The sequence below is a fragment of the Anolis sagrei genome, chromosome 9, assembly GCF_037176765.1.
Source record: "Anolis sagrei isolate rAnoSag1 chromosome 9, rAnoSag1.mat, whole genome shotgun sequence".
NCBI classification, from domain to species: domain Eukaryota; kingdom Metazoa; phylum Chordata; class Lepidosauria; order Squamata; family Dactyloidae; genus Anolis; species Anolis sagrei.
This window is the reverse complement of record NC_090029.1, coordinates 6,483,424-6,509,398: the sequence shown is the minus strand read 5'-3', so window position 1 is coordinate 6,509,398 and position 25,975 is coordinate 6,483,424. Positions and strand designations below refer to the sequence as shown.

The 25,975-nt window shown below is 44.2% G+C and overlaps 1 protein-coding gene and 1 long non-coding RNA gene across 13 annotated transcripts in view; one reads left to right on the top strand and one right to left on the bottom strand.

Annotated features, from left to right (window-relative positions):
• Positions 1 to 19,029, bottom strand: part of LOC137097600 (uncharacterized) — a 50,891-nt gene extending 31,862 nt beyond the window's left edge. Inside the window, exons 1-2 of the long non-coding RNA XR_010910292.1 lie at positions 18,622 to 19,029; positions 4,932 to 5,117 (exon numbers count right to left, since the gene is read on the bottom strand). This is a non-coding gene — a long non-coding RNA (uncharacterized lncRNA). The remainder of the gene's footprint in view (positions 1 to 4,931; positions 5,118 to 18,621) is intronic.
• The window catches only part of TJP1 (tight junction protein 1), a 404,161-nt gene that overhangs the window by 31,994 nt on the left and 346,192 nt on the right, over positions 1 to 25,975 (top strand). For 2 of the 12 annotated variants that reach the window (XM_060755769.2, XM_060755766.2), the window contains exon 1: positions 18,478 to 18,698. The exons of 9 other annotated variants lie outside the window; for them this stretch is intronic. In XM_060755769.2, the coding sequence (XP_060611752.2) occupies positions 18,532 to 18,698 (167 nt within the window). In that variant the 5' untranslated portion in view covers positions 18,478 to 18,531. Of the gene's footprint in view, positions 1 to 18,477; positions 18,699 to 25,975 lie in introns of those variants that run through there. One more of the 12 variants, XM_060755765.2, reaches the window with a different exon arrangement.

Below are 25,975 nucleotides of genomic sequence, written 5' to 3'. Positions count from 1 at the left end.
GGAAAATATGTTTTATCAGATGAAGTAGTTGGTATTCCAAACTATTAAGCAATCCAAGCTCAACCAAAATGTCTTCACCTACTTATGAAAAGATAGGAAAAGAGTTACAGATTCTGGGGGCAGCCACCAAGAGGGTCCTCTCCCATATTTCCACCAGATGTACATATGAAGGTGGTGAGAGGGAGAGAAAGGTCTCCTCAGACAATCTCAAAATTGGGGTAGGATCCTATGGGAGAATGCAGTCCTTCAGCAAATCTAGACTTATTACTCTCTTTCTACCACTTCTCTTTCCCTTGGTATACTTGTACCCTTTTGCCCCAGCACATTTACACACAGCTTTTGCTTACACAGTTGCCTGCCATGACTAACATCTTATTTTACTCTGTATGTGTTTGTGAGTTAGTGCCCCTCCTTGCATGCTGGTCAGCAGGTGGAATTGTATTCAGGTAGCCCTGCCAAGTAGGATGCCTTTTCTCTTGATTTATCCTTGCTCCTCTCCTGTGCCTTTGCCCTTGGCTGCTAATTCTGCAGGTCAGCCTTCTTGTGTGTCATTAACAATAAGCTCAGGATTTATTACACCTCTCAACAACTGTGTTCCAGCGTGCTCTCTCTTGTGGCCAATTGCCGGTTTCACGTTTGGCTCCTGCATCATAGTCTCTGTTTCATTTGCCTCCTGGGAGGACATTTCAATCCTCTCCCAGGAGAAGACCATTTCCTCGGGGCTCCAGTCTACCACTTCTCCTGGATGCCACTAACTGCACCTCTATTCTCTCATGCGACTCCTCTGTTCTGCCTTGGTCAGACCACACCTGGAATCACACTGTGTCCAATTCTGGGCACTGCTATTTAAGGTCGATGTTGACAAGCTGGAATGTGTCCAGAGGAGGGCGACTCAAAGGATAAAGGGTCTGGAGAACAAGCCCTATGGGGAGCGGCTTAAAGAGCTGGGCATGTTTAGCCTTCAGAAGAGAAGTCTGAGAGGAGAACTGATGAGGGGGAGTCATAGGGAGGAGGGAGCAGGGTTGTTTTCTGCTGCCCTGGAGACTAGGACGCAATGGACAATGGCTTCAAATTACAGGAAAAGAGATTCCACCTGAACAATAGCAAAAAAAACTTCCTGACTGTGAGAGCTGTTCAGTGTGGTGGGTTTTAAGCAGAGGCTGAATGGCCATCTGTCAGGGGTGCTTTGAATGAGAATGTCTTGCTTCTTGGCAGAATGAAGTTGCACTGGATGGATGGCACATGAGGTATCTTTCAACTCTATGAATCTATGAAACTCCTACTCTTTCTTTTACAAATTCAGGAGAACAATAAAAATAATGACTAGTGTGGTGCCCAGTTTCTATGGTAAGTTCAGGATGCATCATCTGAATCCACAGAATCCATCCTGAACTTATCGTAGAAACAGGGCATTATTGATAATAGCAAGCACTATTGAAATGAATGGCTTCTGCCAGAAGTTACCATAAAGTCTCTCTCAGAGGCCTGGAAACCTTATGCGATCCCTCGTAGTCCAAGGATGATGGTCCTCCAAGTGTAGTATCCTGGTGGTGGGTCCATAGGAGACTGTGGAGCCCTATTCTTGATCTGCATCTTCTCCCACAGTGAGGGCATCGGTTTCCAGGTGGAAGGCGCCCCCAGTCGGGGTTGGCTTGATGCGCCTTCCTCTTGGCACATTTCTCTCTTTCGCCCTCCATTCGTGTCTCTTCAAATTCCACAGCACTGCTGGTCACAGCTGACCTCCAACTGGAGCGCTCAAGGCCCAAAGCTTCCCAGTTCTCAGAGTCTATGCCAGAGTTTTTAAGGTTGACTTTGAGCCCATCTTTAAATCTCTTTTCCTGTCCTCCAGCATTCCGTTTTCCGTTCTTGAGTTCGGAGTAGAGCAACTGCTTTGGGAGATGGTGGTCGGGCATCCAGACAACGTGGCCGGTCCAGCAGAGTTGATAGCGGAGGACCATCGCTTCAATGCTGATGGTCTTTGCTTCTTCCAGTACGCTGACATTAGTCCGCTTGTCTACCCAAGAGATTTGCAGGATTTTTTGGAGGCAGCGCTGATGGAATCATTCCAGGAGTTGCAAGTGATGCCTGTAGACTGTCCACGTCTTGCAGGCACATAGCAGGGTTAGGAGGACAATAGCTTTATAAACAAGCACCTTGGTATCCCTACAGATGTCCCGATCCTCAAACACTCTCTGCTTCACTGGGAAAAATGCTGCACTCGTAGAGCTCAGGCAGTGTTGAATTTCAATGTCAATGTTGAATTTTGTGGAGAGGTGGCTGCCTGGAAAATTCCTGTAGAGATATTCTCCAACAGGACTCTTGTAATAATGCCTCTTTTTTAGGAGTTATTGCAGAAAACATGAATCAGAGAGCTGATCAAACTTGTTGTTACTGTTCTTACTATTTAGTACTAACTGTATATCCCTCTCACTTTTTCACAAAAGATATTGACTAACTAAATTCAGGAAACAGTGAGGATCTCAACACAAAGGGCACTCTTCAGTGGCATGCGCCAGATCCGCCCTACTTCACTCATGGAGCCTGACGACTTCCATCAAATGACGTTGGCAAGGCTCTTTGAGTGAAGTTGGGTGAAGCCACCCCATGTCACCACTGCAGCAACACGGGAGGCTTCCTGTGTTGCCATAGAATCAATGGGGAGAAGCCGCACGCTCCATGCGCACTCCACGGTTCCCCATGGGATCGCCCTCAGCTGGAGCCAGGTGATGCTTGGCGCAGGGTGCTGGGTTCCCCATGCCCCCAAATGATGTCCGTGTGTTCTCATAAAACATAAAGACAAATAAGAAAAAATTGTTTAAATCATAGTGTTTTAAAAGCCGTCAAAATTATACATGAATTCTAAATTCCATTACAAATATTTCTTATTTAAACAATATTTTTTTGCGCAACTACTCTTCTAATATGCTTGAGAGAGCATCGGTTTTGCAGCCCTCCTAAAAATAAAATTATAGTAAGAGTTTGGTTGGGGTAAGTCCTGAACCAGTGCTTGGCAACTGTGACGGACTGGATGAGGGCAAACAAATTGAAGTTGAATCCAGACAAGTTTGAGCTACTCCTAGTCAGTTGCAAGGCCAAACAGGGATTAGGGTTACACTCTCCCTGAAGACACACGTCCACAGCTTTTGGTGTTCTCCTGGATTAAGCTTGGGACCCCAGATCTCTGTGGTGGCCATGGGAACATTTGCACAATTAAAACTTGTGCACCAGTTGCGCCCATACCTTGGGAAGTCAGACTTGGCCAAAATAGTCCACACTCTTGTTACATCCCAAATAGACTACTGCAATGTGCTCTATGTGGGGTTGCCTTTGAAGACTGTTTGGAAGCTCCAAATGATCCAACGGGTGGCAACCAGGTTGCTTATCAGGGCGGCATATAGGGAGCATACAACTCCCGTGTTATGCCAGCTCCACTGGCTGCCAGTTTGCTACCTATTTATTTATTTATTTACTAGCCGTCCCCTGCCACGCGTTGCTGTGGCCCAGTCTGGTGATCTGAAAAATAAAGTAATGGTTTCTAATCTATGTAATTTCTTTATGCTTGTGGGTAAACAGTATTTCTTGCTGTTTCTTTGCCAGTGTTGATGTGGAAATTGTCTGGTTTGCCTATTCTGGAACATGCAACAAATAATTGACCTTCGTTAGGGGTCCTTTTCAAATCTATGATACTATATATCTCTGTGTGTGAATCATATCTATCTATCTATATCTATGGCTGGATGGCTCTTTGTCCGGAGGGCTTTGATAACGTTTTCTTGCCCTGGTGAAGGGAGTTGGACTGGATGGCCTTAAGTATGGGGGTTCTGTGTGGGAAATTTGGCCCAATTCTGTTGTTCGTGGGGTTCAGAATGCTCTTTGATTGTAGGTGAACTATAAATCCCAGTACCTACAACACCCAAATGTCAAGGTCTATTTCCCCCAAACTCCATCTGTGTTCATATTTGGGCATATGGAATATTTGTGCCAAGTTTGGTCCAGATCCATCATTGTGTGAGTCCACTGTGATCTCTGGATGGAGGTGAACTACAACTCCCATACTCAAAGTCAATGCTCACCAAATCCTTCTAGTGTTTTCTGTTGGTCATGAGAGTCCTTTATGCCACATTTTGTTCAATTCCATCATTGGTGGAGTTCAGAATGCTCTTGGATTGTAGGTGAACTATAAATCCCAAGAACTATAACTCCCAAATTACAAAATCAACAAATTTTGAGTGAAGGACATACATTGGGTTGTTAGGTGTATGCTGTCCAAATTTGGTGTCAATTCACCCACTGGTTTTTGAGTTCTATTAATCCCACAAACGAACATTACATTTTTATTTATATAGATTTCCGGTATTTCTACTCCGTCTCTTCTCTACCCCCGAAGGGGGACTCAGGATGACTTATGTTTTGGCAGCGATTCAATGCCACTACAAATAAACAATTACAAAAATACAACAACCATTGAAATATATAAAGCATCAATTAAAAATAGTACATAAAGCATTAATTAAAACAGTATCATCAGCTGTCAGGCCATTCCAGTCAATTTCCAACCAAAGTGCTAATTAAATCTGCTGTCCAAAAGCCTGCTCCCAAAACCACAATTTCAATTTCTTTCTGAAAGCCAGGAGAGATGAAGCCAATCTTATCTCACTTGGAAGCGCATTCCATACGCGGGGGGCCACCCCCGAGAAGGCCCTGTTTCTCGTCCCCGCCAGGTGCATTTGCTCATGATGCTGGCTTTAGCCTATAAAGCCCTAGACCAGTGGTTCTCAACCTGAGGTCCCCAGATGTTTTTGGCCTACAACTCCCAGAAATCCCAGAAAAACAGTTTACCAGCTGTTAGGATTTCTGGGAGTTGAAGGCCAAAAACATCTGGGGACCCCAGGTTGAGAACCACTGCCCCAGACGGTTCCGGCCCAGCTTACCTGTTCAAATGTATCTCCCTCTATGAACCATCATGGAGATTCAGATCTTCTGGGGAGGCCCTGCTCTCGGTTCCACCTCTGTCACAGGCACGGTTGATGGGACAAAAGACGGGGCCTTCTCAGTGGTGGCCCCTCGGCTATGGAACTCTCTCACCAGTGCTTTCAATCAGCTCCTTCCCTGTTAACCTTCAGGAAAAAAAGTTAAAACATTCCTATGGGACCAAGCTTTTGGAGGATAACTGCAGTGCAATAAATGGACAATGAATTAGTGCAATGACAATTTTGGAATGGCCCTGGATTACGACTTTGGGTAACATGATTTCATAATTGATGTAACTGTTTTTATTTGTTTAAATTCTGTGTTTTTACCCATTGTATGTTTTTAAGGCATTGATTTCTTGCCATTATGTGAAGCCGCTCTGAGTCCCCCTCGGGATTGGGAAGGGCGGGATACAAATATGGCAAATAAATAAATAAATAAATAAATTAGTTCACTTGCTTAAATTTTAAAAGGAGAGGAAATCTAAAGCAGAGTCTTCAGTCAATTGCCACTGAGATGGATTCACGTAAGAGCACCAGTGTGGGTGATATATGGCAGGATGTTGGTGTATAGTCAAAGGAAGCACACTGCCCTCTGCAGCGTGGAAAGTGCATTTCGATTAGACATGCAGCAGAACAGGGGGAAACCAGTCATTCATTACCTGTCCTGGAATATTCCACTCTGAAATTCAGTTGGAAATTTAGAAAAGGAGCATTGTAGCATCATCCCTAAGAATTTCAGAATGGTCCAATCAAAGGCTCTAGTCTCTGCTAAGATCATGATAGGAATAAAAGTAGTCTTGAAAGTACAAAGAGCTCAAGGTGCTCTTTTTAACTCATGTTGTTGTTGTTCATCCGTTCAGTCGTTTCCGACTCTTCGTGACCTCATGGACCAGCCCCCGCCAGAGCTCCCTGTTGGCCATCACCACCCCCAGCTCCTTCAAGGTCAATCCAGTCATTTCAAGGATCCCATCCGTCCATCTTGCCCTTGGTCGGCCCCTCTTCCTTTTTCCTTCCATTTTTCCCAGCATAATTCTCTTCTCTAAGCTTTCCTTTCTTCTCATGATGTGGCCAAAGTACTTCATCTTGGCCTCTCATATCCTTCCCTCCAATGAGCAGTCAGGCTTTATTTCCTGAAGTATGGACTGGTTGGATCTTCTCATGGTCCAAGGCACTCTCAGAACTTTCCTCCAGCACCACAGTTCAAAAGCATATATCTTCCTTCGCTCAGCCTTCCCTATGGTCCAGCTCTCACATCCGTAGGTGACTATGGGGAATACCATTGCTTTAACTATGCGGATCTTTGTTGCCAGTGTGATGTCTCTACTCTTCACTATTTTATCAAGATTGGATATTGCTCTCCTCCCAAGAAACATCTCCTGATTTCCTGGCCTCAGTCTGCATCTACAGTAATCTTTGCACCTAGAAATACAAACCCTGTCACTGCCTCCATGTTTTCTCCCTCTATTTCCCAGTTGACAATCATTCTTGTTGCCATCATCTTGGTGGCAGGAGTATTAGCTCTGGATATTTATAAGGCATTTGATAGTGTATCCTGGCAGACAATGAAATTAATATTAGCTAAATTTTGATTTGGAGAAAAATTTAGAAACCTAATTGATAAATTATATTCCAAAAATTGTGCCCAAGTAATGGTGAATGATGGTTTAACAGGGAAAATAGATATAACATGAGGCACGTGACAGGGATGTCCTCTTTCCCCAATTTTATTTGCAATTGTAATGGAACTATTAGCTAATGTAATTAGAGACGACAGTAGTATAAAAGGAATAGGAATAAAACAGAAATATAAAATAAATTTGTTTGCAGATGACACTCTTTTATCAATGGAACATCCCATAAAAAATGGGAGAAAATTGAGGCTCGTTGCTAATGTTTCTTCCAGCAATTTTAACTCCAGCCTTGGATTCATCAAGCCCTGCACAACACATGACGTGTTCTGCATATAAGTTGAATAGGTTGGGTGAGTATACAACCTGCCTTTCCCAATCTTGAACCAGTCTGTTGTTCAATAGTCAGTTCTGACTGTTGCTGCTTGGTCCTTATACAGATTCCTCAGGAGAGAGATAAGGTGGCTTGGTATGCCCATCCCACCAAGAACTTGCCACAATTTATTATCATCCACACAGTCCAAGGCTTTAGAATAGTCCATAAAACAGAAATAGATGTTTTTCTGAAAGTCCCTGCCTTCCTCCATTATTCAGCATCCGGATATTGGCAATTTGGTCTCTCGTTCCTCTGTTGGAGTTTTAAGTCATACAAGCATTTTTAAAAACTTTGGAATGCAAATGCGGTAATGTTTTCGTAAATTGGAAAAGAGACATATGATGCTGTAGAGGAATTGTAGCTCATCACTTTAAAGAATGCAGAACACTCAACATTTCACAGATGGCAAATGGGACAGATACATCATTGTTTGAGTCCACAGTGCTCTCTGGTTGTAGGTGAACTACAACTCCCAAACTCAAGGTCAAGGTCACGGTCAATGCTCACCAAACCCTTCCAGTATTTTCTGTTGGTCATGGGAGTTTTGTGTGCCAAGTTTGGTTCAATTTCATCATTGGTGGAGTTCAGAATGCTCTTTGATTATGTGTTAACTATAAATCCCAGCAACTACAACTCCTAAATGTCAAGATCTATTTTCTCCAAACTCCACCAGTGTCCAGATTTGGGCATATTGAGTATTTGTGCCAAGTTTGGTCCAGATCTATCATTGTTTGAGTCCACAGTGCTCTCTGGATGTAGGTGAACAACAACTCCAAAACTCAAGGTCAATGCACACCAAACCCTTCCAGTATTTTCTGTTAGTCATGCAGTTCTGTGTGCCAAGTTTGATTCAATTCCATCGTTGGTGGAGTTCAGAATGCTCTTTGATTGTAGGTGAACTATAAATCCCAGCAACTATAACTCTCAAATGACAAAATCAACTCCACCCAACCCCACCAGTGTTCAAATTTGGCCCTATTGTGTCATTTGTGCCAATTTGGTGCAGTGAATGAAAATACATCCAGGATATCAGATGTTTATATTACGATTAATAACTGTAGCAAAATTACAGTTATGAAGTAGCAATGGAAATAATTTTGTGGTTGGGGGTCAACACAACATGAGGAACTGTATTAAGGGATCACAGCATTGGGAAGGTTGAGGAACACTGACGTAGTAAAAGCAGCATGGCTCTTGTTTATCTGCTCTTTGTTTCCAGAGGTGTTTCCCAGGGATCCCACCCTCAGCTGTCTTTTGCTAATATTAAGGCGATTCTACTCTTGCTACTGATTATAGCAAATCCTATTACATTAACGTTCATTGTAATTTTAATCTGATTAACAGTGGGGCTCTTAACAGTGTACTGTTCTTAATGGAAGTGCTTTTCCGTGCAATTTTTGAAAAGGGTTTTCATTATGCACTAACTGTGGAAATACAGGGTAGGGTCTCTCAGGAGCCTAAAATAGGACATGGAAGCCATTCTGTCTGTGTGTTCAAATGTCATTTTGTGAAAAGCTGTGACAAAGAATTAGGGTGTAGATCTCTACTCAGAATTCTGTCTGTAATGTTGATGGAACTAAGGATGCGCCTATATTGTAGAACTCATGCAGACTGACCTCACTTGAACTGCCGTGGCTCAATGCGGTGGAATCCTGGGAGTTGTAGTTTTGTAAGGTTTTCTTTACCAAATTGAGTGGGTGCCCCACCAAACTGCAAAGTGTAAATATAATGAAAGGGACAGGGGAAAAAACCTTCTCTGCCTCCTCACCCCCACTCCCAACTTTCAACAGAGGTGAATCTGTGGGATAGTTACGCTGCTATGTTGTTTGTCTCCACAGTCTGATTATAGCATGTAACGCACAAGCAACGGTGGCGGGATTAAAACAATGCGGGGCTATTCTGGGCCCTAACGAGATTAGCGTGTTGAGGACAGAGGGCCAGAGGGCACCTCGAGGCCTCAAAGGATGGCAGTGGCAAATGCAGCCATTCCCTCCGGCTCCTGGCACTGCTGTGGGACGGTGCGCTGCCATGGATGGGCCAGAGTTGCAGCATGGCTCTCCGCTGGCGGTGGGGTGAGGAAGAGGAGGAGGGCCCCGTCCCCATGGGGCAGGGCCAACAGGAAAGAGGCTCAGCAGCCCCCCACTGAGACGGGGCAAAGCAGGACAGGCCCCAGGTAAGCATAAGCAGGTGGCTTCTCAAAGGGGTGGGGAGCAGATATGGGTGAGTCAAGGACCCGAATAGAGTGATGCTGGTTCTGTGTGGGAGGACCAGATCTTACCAAGAAAAACCTGTAATGCCTTAGGGTTGGAAATAACTTGAAGGTAAACAACAACAAAAGGGGAGAGGAGGACGCAGTTTCATGTAGCTGAAGCAGGAAGTTATAGAGTGAATTGTAGACACTGGTCGTGTGGATGATGTGTCTTTGGGAAGTGGTTAGGACACAGTGGTTCTCAGCCTGTGGGTCCCCAAATGTTTTGGCCTTCCCAGAAATCCTAACAGCTGGTAAACTACCTGAAATTTCTAGGAGTTCTAGGCCAAAACATCTGGAGACTCACAGGTTGAGAAACACTGGGTTAGGTGAATATAATTACATATGAGTTAGTGAAAGAAAGAAGACGTGTCATGTTGTACTCCAGAGCAGGAACACTTCTGACTTGAAAAACCACACCAGCTTGGTAAAATCAGCAAGCAGTTTATTGTAGAATATATGTAGGTGAAGCAATAAAAAATAGTAAAACAGTAAAAGTCCGAAATCCAAGATAATCCATAAACCTGGAGGCCCACAGGTTGAGAAATATGGGTTAGGTGAATATAATTACATATGAGTTAGTGGAAGAAAGAAAGAAGACGTGTAATGTCGTACTCCAGAGCAGGAACACCTCTGACTTGAAACACCACACCAGCTTGGTAAAATCAGCAAGCAGTTTATTGTAGAATATATGTAGGTGAAGGATACCATGATCGATGGTATTGAATGCCGTTGAGATGTCCAAGAGAACCAACAGGGTCACACTCCCCCTGTCCAGCTCCCTATTGCTTCACCCTATGGAGATCATCCAACAAGGCGACCAAAGCCGTCTCGGTGCCATGGCCAGGCCTGAAGCCAGACTGTGATTGGTCCAGGTAGTTGATGTCATCAAGGAAGCCCTGGAGCTGAGCAGCAACCACCCGCTCCAGCACCTTGCCCAGAAATGGGAGGTTTGAGATTGGTCTATAGTTATTTAAGATCGTGGAATCAAGGGAAGTATTTTTCAGGAGTGGTCTGACCACAGCCTGTTTTAAGCCTGATGGAAAAAATCCTTGCTCCAACGATGTATTGATGATTAACATAAACCAATCAATCAGACCATCCCTGGCCGATTTAATTAGCCAAGACGGGCAAGGGTCCAGAGCCGATGTGATGGCTCTTACTGCCCCAAGGGCCACCTCCACGTCCTTAACAAACAAGCCGGAATGAATCCCACAAAACCGGACAAGCAGATGCCTCGGTCACCTCTCTTGATACATACACTCGATACATAGAACACTTGAAAACACTTGATACATAGAGCACTTGAAAACCAAACCAGCATGAATTGATGACGTTGACTCAACTGAGGCACTGGACTCCCATGAATCATTATAAACCCTTTCCAAAGGCTGAAACTGACTGGAAAGCATTCTTTCTCACTTTCCCACTAGATAACAATTTGTTATCTTTCTTTTGTTGTAAATGAGCAGAATGCCTAAGATTCTGAAAGTTTTGCCTCTGTTTACTAAAACGTTGCTTTCTGTCCAAGGTTTCACTATGATCTCCCTCTGCACCTGGCAAAGCAATCTCAGCATCATTTTCAAACTGTTGCTCTGAGAAAGTGATGAAAGGTCTTTCCCAGGAATGTGGCCTTGTTCAGGCCTCTCTTTTGAACTTAACTCCAGCCCGGGCCCATCATCAGGAACATCATCCCCATTCCCATTATGCGCATCAATATGAACATCATTCCCAACATGAACATCATCATGAGTATCATTCCCATCATGAGCATCAAACACAATCACAGGCTGAACAGGCTGACATACAACATGTATGGCATAACACAAACAGAGTTTAACGGATTTGCAGGAAATGATAAGCAGTTTATGTACGCAATTATAAGATTTCACATGTGGAGGAAAGATGTTTTGTGGGAAACACCTTGTTTGTGGATAGCCAATCTAGATCCACCAGGAAGAAAAGGGAGAGTTTTGCTTTATGTTGCTTGTGTTTACAAGTGGTCAGACACATTTGAATCAGACAGCCTTCTGTGTGCTGTTTCCAATGTCAGCTATTTGTTATGGGAGAATTTATTTCATTCCTCTGTGTGTGTGTAGGAAGCAAGGTTGTACATCAGAATGTATAGTATTATTTTCCTGTGTAACCTCACTCAAAGCAGCAAATGGAGAATGAACATCAGGGAGGCATCCTGTGATTTTTGTTATATCGTATAAGTCTCTCCATGTGTTTGAATCTGTGTGAAGAGTGAATGTAGGAAATGGTCATAATACAAAGCCTGACCATCGCACCACTGTTGTGTCATAGCTATCACCTTCCCTATTGGTTGATCATGCTGACTGGGCCTGGTGGGGTTTGGAGGGCCACAGATTCCCAACTTCTGGTCAACAGTGCCATCAAGTAGCATTTTCCAGAGGCATTTAGGACGGAGGGAGTCCACCTTAGAGGAGTCAAAGCAAGTGTGTGTGACAGGAAGGACTTGGTAGCAGATATCCAAAAAAAGGACTCCTGAAGTATCCATACAATATTTCTGTCCTGCCATTTATAAAGTTATACAATGTGGCTTGCAGAACATCAAAATACAGCAAGGCACCCTTTGTTCAAAATTCCAACATCTGAAATATTCCACGATCCAAGTTCGTCCTTTTGGGTGGTTGAGAAGCTAATACCTTTGCTGCCTGATGGTTCAATGTACACAAACCTTACAAACTCCGAGGATGCCTGCCATAGATGTGGGTGAAACATCAGGAGAGAATGCTTCCCCGACAGCTACACAAATGTTATTTAATATGCAACATTATTAAAACATGATGTACAATTACCTAATAATGTTGTGCACAAAAGAATTCAACTCTCTGCCGCTCATGGGGACCATTTCTGGATTTTTGGATAAAGGCGACTCAAATTCAGTTAAACAATCCAGACCGGCATCAGTCATAGTTTGAGTGTTGGGCTTCTACTGTGAAGACCAGGCTTTTGCCATGGAAGCCCACTGGGTGACCTTGGGCGGGACACACATCTTAGCCACAGAAAACCCTGTGATTACCCCCCCCCCCCCCCCCTTAAGGTCTCTATAAGTCTGAACTGAAGGCAAACAACAACCTAGGGTGGAGTTTGGGAAGCTTAGAATGATCCACCTCAGGCATGGGCAAACCTGGGCCCTCCAGGTGTTTTGGACTTATTTATTTTATTTATTTCGGGGTTCTTTTACCCCGCCCTTCTCACCCCGAAGGGGACTCAGGGTGGCTTACAAAAGCAAAGGCACAATTTGATGCCTGCATCACAGAACAATCAAACACAAAATTACATCAATTCACAATTAATAACAATTCATGCATTATAACCATAAAATCAATAAAATCAATAAAACCAATACAAACCTCCTCCTACATGGAGCGTTCGCTAACTCACAGTTCTAATTTTCCGTTCCACTTCGTCACTCCTGTTGGTCTTACTCACCTGATTGTCTTATTTAATTGCCAGAGTGCCCAAAGGCCTGGTCCCATGACCAGGTCCCTCTCCTGAAGGAGAGGAGGGATGATGATGCCCTGATTTCCCCTGGGAGTGAGTTCCACAGGTGAGGGGCCACCACTGAGAAATAGGTACCGCTCTGGTGGGAAGGTAACGGTGTTCCATGCAGTCATGCCAGCCATATGACCTTGGAGGTGTCTATGGACAACACTGGCTCTTTGGCTTAGAAAGGGAGATAAGCTCCAACCCCCAGAGTCAGACACGACTAGACTTAGTATCAGGGGAAACCTTTACCTTTACCATGTGTTTTTAAATGCATTTTAATTGTACCCTCCAGTTACTTCTGACACTATAAATAAATAACAGAGGCTGGATGACCATCTGTCAGGAGTTCTTTGAATGTGATTTTCCTGCTTCTTGACAGAATGGGGTTGGACTGGATGGCCCACGAGGTCTCCTCCAACTCTATGATTGTTTTTTTTTTAAAATAAATTTTTATTGAGTTTTAATTCAAAGATAGAATAAACCTTGAAAGAGAGAGAACAATTTCCAGATAGGAAAGTTTAGAAAAAGAAAAACAGAAATGAAGAAGATAAAAAAGTGATAGAGGTGGAAAAAAGGAAAAAAATAAAAAAAAATTGATAACTAGCAGTCCCCTGCCATGCGTTGCTGTGGCTCAGTCTGTGTATATGTGTTTTGTGTGTATATATATTTGTGTATATATGTGTGTTTGCATATGCGTGTGTGCTTTTGCGCATGCGTTGTAATGTATTTTGTTTTGGCTTTTTAAATTTCTTCCATGGTGTTTTTTAGTGTTTTTAGGAGTGATGGTCACTTGTTGGCCTGATAGGTGTCTTGTGTCCAAATTTGGTGTCAATTCTTCCAGTGGTTTTTGAGTTATGTTAATCCCACAAACGAACATTACATTTTTATTTATATAGATAATTTTAAAAATGCTGTTTGACTTCCTTCTATTCTCTGGTGGTTATAAAAAGATGAAAGATTGTTCAAAATGTCTGGGAAATCTACTACTTTGAAATAGCCTTTAACCAGGTCCGAATTGGTTAGGTTTTTTTTCAGGAGACCTAAATTTGGGGTAATCCAGTAGGTTAGAGAAATGAGAAAAGATTTGGAACCAAAAAATCAAATAAACATATGCTTATGAATTGAGGGAAAATTGGATGAAGATGATTTATAGGTGTTACCTTACTCCACATAAGATTTCGAAATGCTACAAAAACACATCAGATAAATGTTGGAAATGTGCCCAACAAACAGGGACCTTTTTCATGTATGGTGGACCTGTCCGGAAGTTAAAAAGTTTTGGTCGAAAATCCACATAGACATACAAAAAATATTAAATTTAAAGATTGACAAAAACCCAGAATTTTTCTTATTAGGAATGTTAGAAATACCGGAAGACCAAAACAAAGAAATCCTCTTCAACTATTTGGTGATTGTAGCCAGAATAGTATTTGCTAAATACTAGAGACTGAAAGAAATAGCAAAAAAAGAAGACTGGCACAAAAAGATTTTAGAAGTCTATATAAATAAAAATGTAATGTTCGTTTGTGGGATTAACATAACTCAAAAACCACTAAACGAATTGCTACCAAATTTGGCCACAAGACACCTACTAACCCAAGGAGTGACCATCACTCAAAAAAATGATTTTGTCATTTGGGAGTAGTAGCTGCTGGGATATATAGTTCACCTACAATCAAAGAGCATTCTGAACTCCACCAACGATGGAATTGAACCAAGGACTCCCATGACCAAGAGAAGACACTAGAAGGGTTTGGTGGACATTGGCCTTGAGTTTTGGAGTTCTAGTTCACCTACATCCAGAGAGCACTGTGGACTCAAACAATGATGGATCTGGACCAAACTTGGCACGAATATTCTATATGCCCCAATATGAACACAGATGGAATTTGAGGAAAATAGACCTTGATATTTGGGAGTTGTATTTGCTGGGATTTATAGTTCACCTACAATCAAAGACCATTCTGAACCCCACCAATGAGAGAATTGGGCCAAACTTTCCATACAGAACCCCCATGACCAACAGAAAATACTGTATTTTCTAGTGGTCTTCGGCGACCCTTCTGACACCCCCTCACAACTCCCCCAGGGGTCCTGACCTGGTTGAGAAATGCTGCCTTAAGGCCATCTAGTCCAACTCCCTTCACCAGGGCAAGGAAACATAACCAAAGCCCTCCTGACAAAGAGCCATTCAACCATATATATAGATAGATAGATATGATTCACACACACACACATGCGAGATATAGTATCATAGATTTCAAAGAGACCTTTAAAGAAGGACAATGATATGTTGCATGTTCCAGAGTAGGCAAACCAGACAATCTCTGCATCAACACTTACAAGAAATACTGTTTTACCCACAAGCATAAAGAAATTACATATATTAGAAACCAACACTATTTTCATATATTTACATATACATATTTTTACATATATTAGAAACCAACACTATTTTCCAGGTCACCAGACTGTATCATGACCTGAATCGTCATTTAATCTGATGTCCTATATTATATTATTTGAATTGTTTTGATCCTATTAATTTGTTCTGTTTCCATGATATTTCCTATGCCATTATACATTGTTATCCACCTTACTAAACCATCTTATCCTTTAACCAGCTCATGTAGTGGCTTTCTTCCCACCCTCCCCCCTCCAAAATTAGTCTGTTGTTATTGTTGTTGCTAGCTATTATTGTTATGTTGTTTACACTGTTTTATGCTGTTTTAATTGTTATTGCTTTGTATTGTCCAAGCCTTTCATGGCCGGAATCACTGGGTTGTTGTAGGTGTTTTCGGGCAATATGGCCATGTTTTAGAGGCATTCTCTCCTGACGTTTTGCCTGCATCTATGGCAAGCATCCTCAGAGGTAGTGAGGTGACCTTTGTAATTGCTTTGTTTTTAATTGTATTCTGCCTTGAGCTTGGGCCCCATGTAAACCGCCTCAAGTCCCTTCGGGGAAATGGAGGCAGGATAGAAAAATAAAGTTCTTCTTCTTCTTCTTCTGGGCCACAGCAAAGCGTGGCAGGGATGGCTAGTCTATATAAATAAAAATGTAGTGTTCGTTTGTGGGATTAACATAACTCAAAACCCACAGGACGAATTAACACCAAATTTGGACAGCATACACCTAACAACCCAATGTATGTCCTTCACTCAAGTTGTATTTGCTGGGATTTATAGTTCACCTACAATCAAAGAGCATTCTGAACACCACCAACAATGGAATTGAACAAAATGTGGCACACAGCAAAGCGTGGCAGGGGAGGGCTAGTAATGAATATGGACAGATCAACTCTATGATTCTAAACGGCTGAGAGGGAAGAGGAAAGGGCTTGAGGGTGTTAGCAGGGGTGGCTCAAGCCATTATGCGAAGTAAGCCTTTGCAGTAGGGGCGCTCTTTTTTACCCAGGGGCGCTCTTCAGCCGCTCTTGGGGGAAAATAGATCTTGACATATGCGAGTTGTAGTTACTGGGGTGTATAGTTCACCTACAATCAAAGAGCATTCTGATTGAATTGAACCAAATATGGCACACAGAACTCCCACGATGAACAGAAAATATATATTAGTGACTAGTTGTCCCCTGCCAGGTGTTGCTGTGGCCCAGTCTGTTGATCTGGAAAATAAAGTAATGAAGAAGTGTTGGTTTCTAATGTATGTAATGTCTTGATGCTTGTGGGTAAACAGTATTTCTTGCTGTTTCGTTGTGAGTGTTGATGTGGAGATTGTCTGGTTTGCCCATCCCGGAACATGTAACATATCATAGTCCTTCTTTAAGGGTCCCTTTCAAATCTATCATACTATATCTGTGTGTGTGTATGTGAATCATATCTATCTCTATCTATGGCTGGATGGCTCTTTGTCAGGAGGGCTTTGTTTACGTTTTCTTGCCCTGCTGAAAGGAGTTGGACTGGATGGCCTTGAGTATTTTCCATTGGTCATGGGGGTTCTATGTGAAAAGTTTGGCTCCATTCTGTTGTTGGTGGGGTTCAGAATGCTCTTTGATTGTTGGTGAACTATAAATCCCAGCAACTACAACTCCCAAATGTCAAGATTCTATTTTCCCCAAACTCCACCAGTGTTCACATTTGGGCATATTGAGTATTCGTGTAGAGTTTGGTCCAGATCCATCGTTGTTTGAGTCCACCATGATCGCTGGATGTAGGCGAACTACAACTCCAAAACCAAAGGACCCTGCCCACCAAACCCTTCCAGTATTTTCAGTTGGTCATGGGAGAACTGTGTGCTTAGTTTGGTTCAATTCCATCATTGGTGAGGTTCAGAATGCTCTATGATTGTAGGTGATTGTAGGTGTTGATCTCCCAAATGACAAAATCATAATTTTTTGAGTGGTGGTCACTCCTTGTGTTGTGAGACGTTTCGTTGCCAAATTTGGTGTGATTTCGTTCATTGGTTCTTTTGTTTTAAAGGTACTCATTGTGCACAGAGCATTTATATATTTATAGAAGATTGGTGGGAGAGGGGGCGCCAAAATACTGTGTGCTTACCCTTGAAAATTACCTAGGGTGTTAGGAATGGTGGGAGTTGGTCCACCATTGGTTAGACCACATCTGGAATATTGTGTCCAATTCTGGGTACCACAATTCAAGAGAGATATTGACAAGCTGGAATGTGTCCAGAGGAGGGCGACTAAAATGATCAAGGGTCTGGAGAACAAGCCCTATGAGGAGTGGCTTAGGGAACTGGGTATGTTTAGCCTGAAGAAGAGAAGGCTGAGAGGGAATATGATAGCCATGTATACATATGTGAGAGTAAGCCACAGGGAGGAGGGAGCAAGCTTGTTTTCTGCTTCCTTGGAGACTAGGACGCGGAACAATGGCTTCAAACTACAAGAGAGGAGATTCCATCTGAACATTAGGAAGAACTTCCTGACTGTGAGAGCAGTTCAGCAGTGGAACTCTCTGCCCCGGAGTGTGGTGGAGGCTCCTTCTTTGGAAGCTTTTAAGCAGAGGCTGGATGGCCATCTGTCAGGGGTGATTTGAATGCAATATTCCTGCTTCTTGGCAGAATGGGGTTGGACTGGATGGCCCATGAGGTCTCTTCCAACTCTTTGATTCTATGATTGATTCTATGATTCTATGAAACTCCCTGCAAGGAGGGCCCAGGTTTGCCCAGGCCTGATCCACCTGCTTTCCAAGGCTGTGGTGGAGGCAGTGAGAGAGCTCGTGTACCTGCCTTGCCTTCTCCTGGAGGGTGATGTCCTGTCCCTTCCCAGGTGCGGCGTGCTAGGCCAACCCATGCCCGCGATTAACCCTTCCACGCGTGGCAGGACGCTCCAAAATTGTGCTGGAGGCAACGGGAGGGAGGGAGGGAGAGTGAGTGGGGATGCGGGCGCGTGTGGGACAGCGCCTGGATGGGTCCTGAACGAGAACAAAGAAGAGGAGGAAGAGGAGGAGGAGGAGATAGCCAAGGTGGGCCAGGAAAGAGAGAGAAGGGGAGGGAGGGATAGAGAGAGAGAGAGAGAGAGTGACAGCAGGCGAGGAGGAGGAGGAGGAGAAGCAGCAGCAGAGGGAGTGCCTATTCTCTGCGAAGAGAGGAGGAGGAGGAGAAAGAGAAAGAGAGGGGGAGTGCGGCAGGAGAAGAGGAGGAGGAGGAGGAGAAGGGGGGCCTACACAGCCAGAGAGAGAGAGAGAGAAAAAGAGAAAGAGGGAGCGCGGCAGGAGGAGGAGGAGGAAAGGAGGAGGAAAGGAGGAGGAGGAGGAGGAGGAGGGGAAGAAGCGCGACGCAGGACGGCAGATGCCTGGAAATAAAAATTTGATGATTGCATGCAGCGGCTGGAGAGACTCTGTCGGTGGCGGCGGCGGGGACGCAGCAGGGACCGGGGGGGCGACGGCAAAATGAAGTATCAGAAATACCTGACTGTCTTGCAGATGGCCATCGGGGTGACCGCCTCCAACCGGGGCAGCCTCCTGCCCTTAAAGAGGAAGCTCTGGTGAGTAGCAGACCCCGCCGCCGCCGCCGCCGTTGCCGAGGCTGCTCTCCTTCTCCCTCGCCCTGGCTCCTCTCCTCCTTCTTCTCCCTTTGGCTCTGGCCGTGGCACGGCATTGCGCCTGGTGGGCTTTGTGGCTGGGGCACACGCGCGCTCACACACTGCCCCCGCCTGCCATGCATCCCTGCTGCATTCATGCCACACCAAAACCTCCCATCATAATCCCATTCCCATGCCATCGGATCCTTTTTCCTTGCAAATCCCGGGTGCTGTGGGAAGTGGGAGGCAGCGGCAACACGCCAGGGGGAAATGGCATGCCAGCCCTTGGCCATCCCAACGGTTTCATGGCTCTCTTTCCCCTCCCTCCCTCCCTCAGAGTGTGTCTTCTTCTTTTCGCACCCTCCCCCCAGTAGTCCTTCCAGGCAGCCATAGAAGCCAGGAAATCCCACAAGGTCTGCTTTGACCTGGAATATATGGCAGTGTGGACTCCGATATCTCAGGGCCCTTCCGCACAGCCATAGAACCCAAAATATCATGCAGGGAATCCCACAAGATCTGCTTTGGACTGGAATATATGGCAGTGTGGACTCAGATCGCTCAGGGCCCTTCCACAACACCATATAACTCAGGATATCAAGGCAGGAAATCTCACAAGATCTGCTTTGGGATATATGGCAGTGTGGACTCCGGTATCTCCAGGCCCTTCCAGGCAGCCATAGAACCCAGGATATCAAGGTAGGAAATCCCAGAATATCTTCTTTGGACTGGAATATATGGCAGTGTGGACTCAGGTATCTCAAGGCCTTTCCACACAGCCATAGAACCCAAAATATTAAGCAGGAAATGCCACAATGTCTGCTTTGGACTGGGATATATGGCAGTGTGGACTCAGATCGCTCAGGGCCCTTCCACACAGCCATAGAACCCTGAATATCAAGGCAGAAAATCCCACAAGGTCTATTTTGACCTGGAATATATGGCAGTGGAAGTCATCTCAGGGACCTTCCACCCAAAATAGCAAGACAGGAAATCCCACAAAATCTGTTTGACCTGGAATATGTGGCAGTGTGGACTCAGGTATCTCAAGGCCCTTCCACACAGCCATAAAACCCAAAATATCAAGCAGGAAATCCCACAAGATCTGCTCAGAGGCACAGAAAGGCTTTTATTGTCTCAAGCTACCCATTGGACGCTGCTCCGGAGTGGAGAAGTGTCATACTTGGCATTGATTTATTTGCCTATAATAATCTAATAACTGTATGGCTTCTGGAACATGGCCATACATCCCAGAAAACTCACAGCAACCTAATGATTCCGGCCACGAAAGCCTTGGACAACACAATGTCATAATACTATCTCCCCGAGGGAACTCATTGAAACCAGGAATGTTGGTTAATGTGTGATTTGGATTGATGGAGGCCTTTCCAGGCAAACCTATCAAGAAATCCCTATATCTGGATACTAGAATATGGTCCACATTTTTTATCTACTTGAGTTGAAACAAAGCATGGCAGGAAATTGGGCTTTGCGATGCTGGTTGAGTAGCAGTGTTTAAATGTATTTGCTTTGTGAGAACGTGACCTTTCAGGTTGATAGACGTGCTGTCCTTCTTCGTGGCCTTTGCTGATTAGAGCATCGAGCTCCATTGTGAACTCGGTTGTGAGTATGCGCATGCATATGGGGTGTCATATTCTCATGCTGTCATTGTATAGTAAGGCTGAGGAGGGCCTTGGGATGCTTGTGAATTTCCTTAAACAGTCACATGTAAAGAATTTGTGTTTTGACTTGAAGATTTAAATCGGACGTCATGGTTTTTAGAAAAATCCAAACTCAGGTTATTATTAATCGCGTCAGAAGCGACTTGAGAACATAGTACAAGTTGGGTTGTTGTGAGTTTTCCGGGCTGTATGGCCATGATCCAGAAGCATTCTCTCCTGACATTTGGCCTGCATCTATGGCAGACGTTGTGAGGTCTGTTGGAAACTAGAAAAATGGGGTTTATGCATCTGTGGAATGTCCAGGGTGGGAGAACAAACTCTTGTCTGTTTGACATAGGTGTGAATGTTGCAATTGGCCACTTTAATGGCCTAGCAGTTTTAAGGTCTGGCTTTTTAGATGCAGGGGAAATGTCAGGAGAAAATGCTTCTGGAACATGGCCAGAAAACTCACAACAACCCAGTGATTCTGTCCATGAAAGCCTTCGACAATGTATACTGCAAGTTGCTTCTGGTGTGAGAGAATTGGCCATCTACATAGACGTTGACCGGATGTGTTACCATACTGCTGGGAGGCTTCTCTCATGTCCCCATCAAGTTAGAGCTGACAGACAGTGGCTCACCCTGTCTCGAACTGGCAACCTTCATGTTGGCAACCCAACTTTCAGGTCAGCAGTCCAGCCGGCACAAGGGTTTAACCTATTGCACCATCGCAGCTCCTTAAAATATTTATTTATTTACCATATTTATATATCGCCATTCTCAGCCCGAGGGCGACTCAGGGCGGTTTACAAATGGCACGATTCGATGCCCACAACAACATAAAAACAATTAAAACATTGTATTGTCGAAGGCTTTCATGGCCGGAATCACTGGGTTGTTGTAGGTTTTTTCGGGCTATATGACCATGTTCTAGAGGCATTCTCTCCTGACGTTTCGCCTGCATCTATGGCAAGCATCCTCAGAGCATTACCTCTGAGGATGCTTGTCATAGATGCAGGCAAAACGTCAGGAGAGAATGCCTCTAGAACATGGCCATATAGCCCGAAAAAACGTACAACAACCCAATTAAAACATTTAGCATAAATAACATTAAATAAAATAATAAAACCGATAAAAGTATACATCCTCAGCATCTCATTACTAAAATCATTATCCAATGGCATTGTCCAGTTGTCCCGAAGATCTATGATCTTGGCAGGGAGGGAGCAAGATAAAGGAACACAACGGAAGATAATGGTAGTACACACATAAGTTTCCACTTAAAAAAAAAATCTGACAGCACCAAGTGAACTGGAGAGTGCAGCTTCGATGTGCTTTTCCATCTTTAGTCCGTTTGATTTGAGTTTTAATGTGCAAAGGCAGTTCAGGCCCTTGTTCTAACTCCCCCTCCCAATTTTAAAAAGCTAATGAAGGAATAACATCCATCCCAGGTGTTAAATTGCATCCGCACATTAAGAGGTTGAGTCAGATAGACACGAACTGAAGCACCACATCTGATTTGTTCTTGCTATGACCTGAGGTTGCAGTGAGAGAGTGTAAAATGTCAGAAGGCGAAAGGTGCTGATCATACAGAACATCGCTAAAACTGCTACTAAGTAGTCTGTTCCTATTTCCGGTGCTTGGTACGTTCCATTCCTTCCTTCCTTCCCTCCATCCATCAATACAGACCTGAAATGAAAAAGTAAATTAAAGTATTAGACCCCAGTATTATACCATTTGGCACAGTGAAAGCCTTTTCAAGGTATCCTGATATAGCTGTGTTTGGAAATGCACTTTATTCTTTTCCCGTAGTTTGATCTTCAGTACTCTCAGTGTTGACAAAGCTTATTTTTGTTGTGACGAGGAAGAGGGCCTTCTCTGTGTTGGCCCCCAAATCTGGAACTCACTTCCTAAGGATGTCAGGCAAGCCCCCACATTGGCAGTCTTTAGGAGGAGTCTGAAAACGTGGTTGTTCCAGTGTGCCTTCCCTGAATAAGGAAATAATCCCTAGCAAAATGTCCTCAGAAGCACTTTAACTACTCGTTGGGTTGCTCTCCCTTCATTTCTTTTAAAACCCTCCTACCAGATACATCCTACCTCTGTTCATGCCCAGTGTTTATTTTTTAAAATTTTAAACTATTACATTTGGCTCGGCCATAGGTTTTTTAAATCCTTGCATGTTACTGTTTACATGTGAGTTATATTAATTGTATTGTTTTTTGCTTATTGTTTTTTGTTTTATTGATGTGTTGTCGGGTTTGGCCTCATGTAAGCTGTTCCGAGTCCCCTTGGAGAGATGGTGGCGGGGTATAAATAAAGTATTATTATTATTATTATTATTATTATTATTATTTTCTACAGGCATTGCAATAGGTGTGCATATTTTTATGATGATGATGATATTATTATTATTATTATTATTATTATTATTATTATTATTATTACCCCTCTATTCTGCTTTGGTTAGACCACACCTGGAATATTGTGTCCAATTCTGGGCACCACAATTCAAGAGAGATATTGACAAGCTGGAATGTGTCCAGAGGAGGGCGACTCAAATGATCAAGGGTCTGGAGAACAAGCCCTATGAGGAGCGGCTTAAGGAGCTGGGCATGTTTAGCCTGAAGAAGAGAAGGCTGAGAAGAGATATGATAGCCATATATAAATATGTGAGAGGAAGCCACAGGGAGGAGGAGGGAGCAAGCTTGTTTTCTGCTTCCGGAGTGTGGTGGAGGCTCCTTCTTTGGAAGCTTTGAAACAGAGGCTGGATGGCCATCTGTCAGAGGTGATTTGAATACAATATTCCTGCTTTTTGGCAGGGGGTTGGACTGGATGGCCCATGAGGTCTCTTCCAACTCTTTGATTCTATGATTCCCTGGATACTAGGACACAATGGAACAATGGCTTCAAACTACAAGAGATGAGATTCCATCTGAACATGAGGAAGAACTTCCTGACTGTGAGAGCCGTTCAGCAGTGGAACTCTCTGCCCCGGAGTGTGGTGGAGGCTCCTTCTTTGGAAGCTTTTAAACAGAGGCTGGATGGTCATCTGTCAGGGGTGATTTGAATGCAATATTCCTGCTTCCTGGCAGGGGGTTGGACTGGATGGCCCATGAGGTCGGTGGGGACAAGAGTCAGGGCCTTCTCTGTGGTAGCCCCCCACCTCTGGAATACTTACCAAAAGGTATTAGATTAGCTCCCACCCTTCAATCCTTTTGTTCTAACCTGAAAACATTTATTTATTTATTTATTTATTTACGACATTTATATGCCGACCTTCTCACCCTGAAGGGGACTCAGAGAGGCTTACAAGGTATCTATACTGTTGGTCATTTCTTCTATTGAGGTGGAATCTCTTACTTTGGTTTCCACTGGGGTTTTGTTCTAGAACCCCCAGATAACAAAATCTGGGGGTTCTAGATAACAAAATCCATGGATACTCAAGTCCCATTATATACCATAGCATAGTAAAATGGCATTCCTTATAGTAAACTTTTAAAACAAATCGTTTTTGTGGAAACCATTGTTTTGAAAAGGATTTTAAGCCATGGGTGAATCCATGGATGCATAATTCATGGCTGTGGAGGGCCAACAGTGATTTTGAATCCATTGCTCCAGTGTCCTGGTCTCTGGAGTAGCAGAACACAAAAGTTTGCCCTATTATCTACATAAATCCCTTGATTGACATAACATGTCTAAAAGGTAAAGGTTTTTCCCTGACATTAAGTCCAGTCGTCTGACTCTGGGATGTGGTGCTCATCTCCATTTCTAAGCCGAAGAGCCGGCGTTGTCCATAGACACCTCCAAGGTCATGTGGCCGGCATGACTGCATGGAGCGACATTACCTTCCCATCTATTGATCTATTCACATTTGCATGTTTTTGAACTGCTAGGTTGGCAGAATCTAGGGCTGACAGGAGAAGCTCACGCCACAATCGAACATGTTTATAGATGGCTATTATGTCACCTCTAAGTTTTCTCTTCTCCATGCTAAACATACTAAGCTCCATGCTATGTATTTCTGTACCTGGATGAATTTAATGAGATTTGCTTATGGACAGACCAAAAAATTTTTTTTCTACTCAAATTGAGGCTGCCGAACCTAACCGGACAATAGACCAAAACCAGGCATGAGGAAACTTGGGCCTTCCAGGTGTTTTGGACTTCAGCTCCCACAATTCCTAACAGCCTCAGACCCTTTCATTTTCCTCCTCAGCTGTTTAAGCTTACTTACTTAGGCGATCCATTGCTGTCTGAATAGGATTGCCTTCCAAGGTCGGTGTCCTGGTTGTGCGTCCGTAGGTGACTGTGGAGCCCTGTTCTTGACCTGCATGTTCTCCCGCAGTGAGGGCATCGGTTTCCAGGTGGAAGGCGGTCCCAGTCGGGGTTGGCTTGATGCGCCTTCTTCTAGGCACGTTTCTCTCTTTCGCCCTCCATTCGTGCCTCTTCAAATTCTACAGCACTGCTGGTCACAGCTGACCTCCAGCTGGAGCGCTCAAGGGCCAGGGCTCAGGCCTGTAGCTGGGGGGGGGGGTTAGGGTTCAACCCCCCCTCGAAATTTTTCAGGTTAACAAAAAACCTAGTTTACTCATGAATTTTAACTGATTAACCATATCCCCATGCTATATGAGACACAAAAAATTAAGAGTCCCTCCAGAACTGCAAGCACTATCTCAAGCAAATATTGACAATTTATTCACACTGTCATTACTTCCAGCAATAGCCGATGTAGCGAAGCAACTAAGTTGGGGGGTGGGGTGTTGAATGCTCGCATTAAGAAAGCCAGACTCGGTGGGGGTGGTTGACAGGGGCGGAGCTGCAGGCTATTGAAGGCGGCTCTGCTCCCTGCTGTGCTCTTTGCTTCAGCGTGAGCTAGGAGGCACGTTTCAAACCCCCCCCCCCCCCCGATATTTTCAACCCTCCCTGAATTTTTTTTCTGGCTAGAGCCCTGCCAGGGCTTCCCAGTGTCTATGCCACTGTTTTTGAGGTTGGCTTTGAGCCCATCTTTAAATCTCTTTTCCTGCCCACCAACATTCCGTTTTCTGTTCTTGAGTTCGGAGTAGAGCAGCTGCTTTGGGAGATGGTAGTTGGTTATCTGGACAGTGTTCCCGGTCCAATGGAGTTGATGGTGGAGGACCATTGCTTCAGTGCTGGTGGTCTTTGCTTCTTTGAGCACAGTGACATTTGTCCACTTTTCTTCCCAAGAGATTTACGAGATTTTTCTGATGGAATCGTTCTAGGAGTTGCATGTAACGCCTGTAGACAGTCCATGTCTCGCAGGTGTAAGCAGGGTTGTGAGGACAATAGCTTTATAAACAAGCACCTTGGTATCCCTACAGATGTCCTGGTCCCCAAACACTCTCTACTTCATTCGGAAAAAGGCTGCACTCGCAGAGCTCAGGTGGTGTTGTATTTCGGTGTCGATGTTGACTTTGGTGGAGAGGTGGCTGCCAAGGGAGCAGAAATGGTCAACGTTTTCTAATGTTACGTCATTAAACTGTATCTCTGCCATTGGAGAGGGATTGGCTGGTGACTGCTGGAAGAGCACTTTGGTTTTCTCAATGTTCAATGACAGGCTGAGCT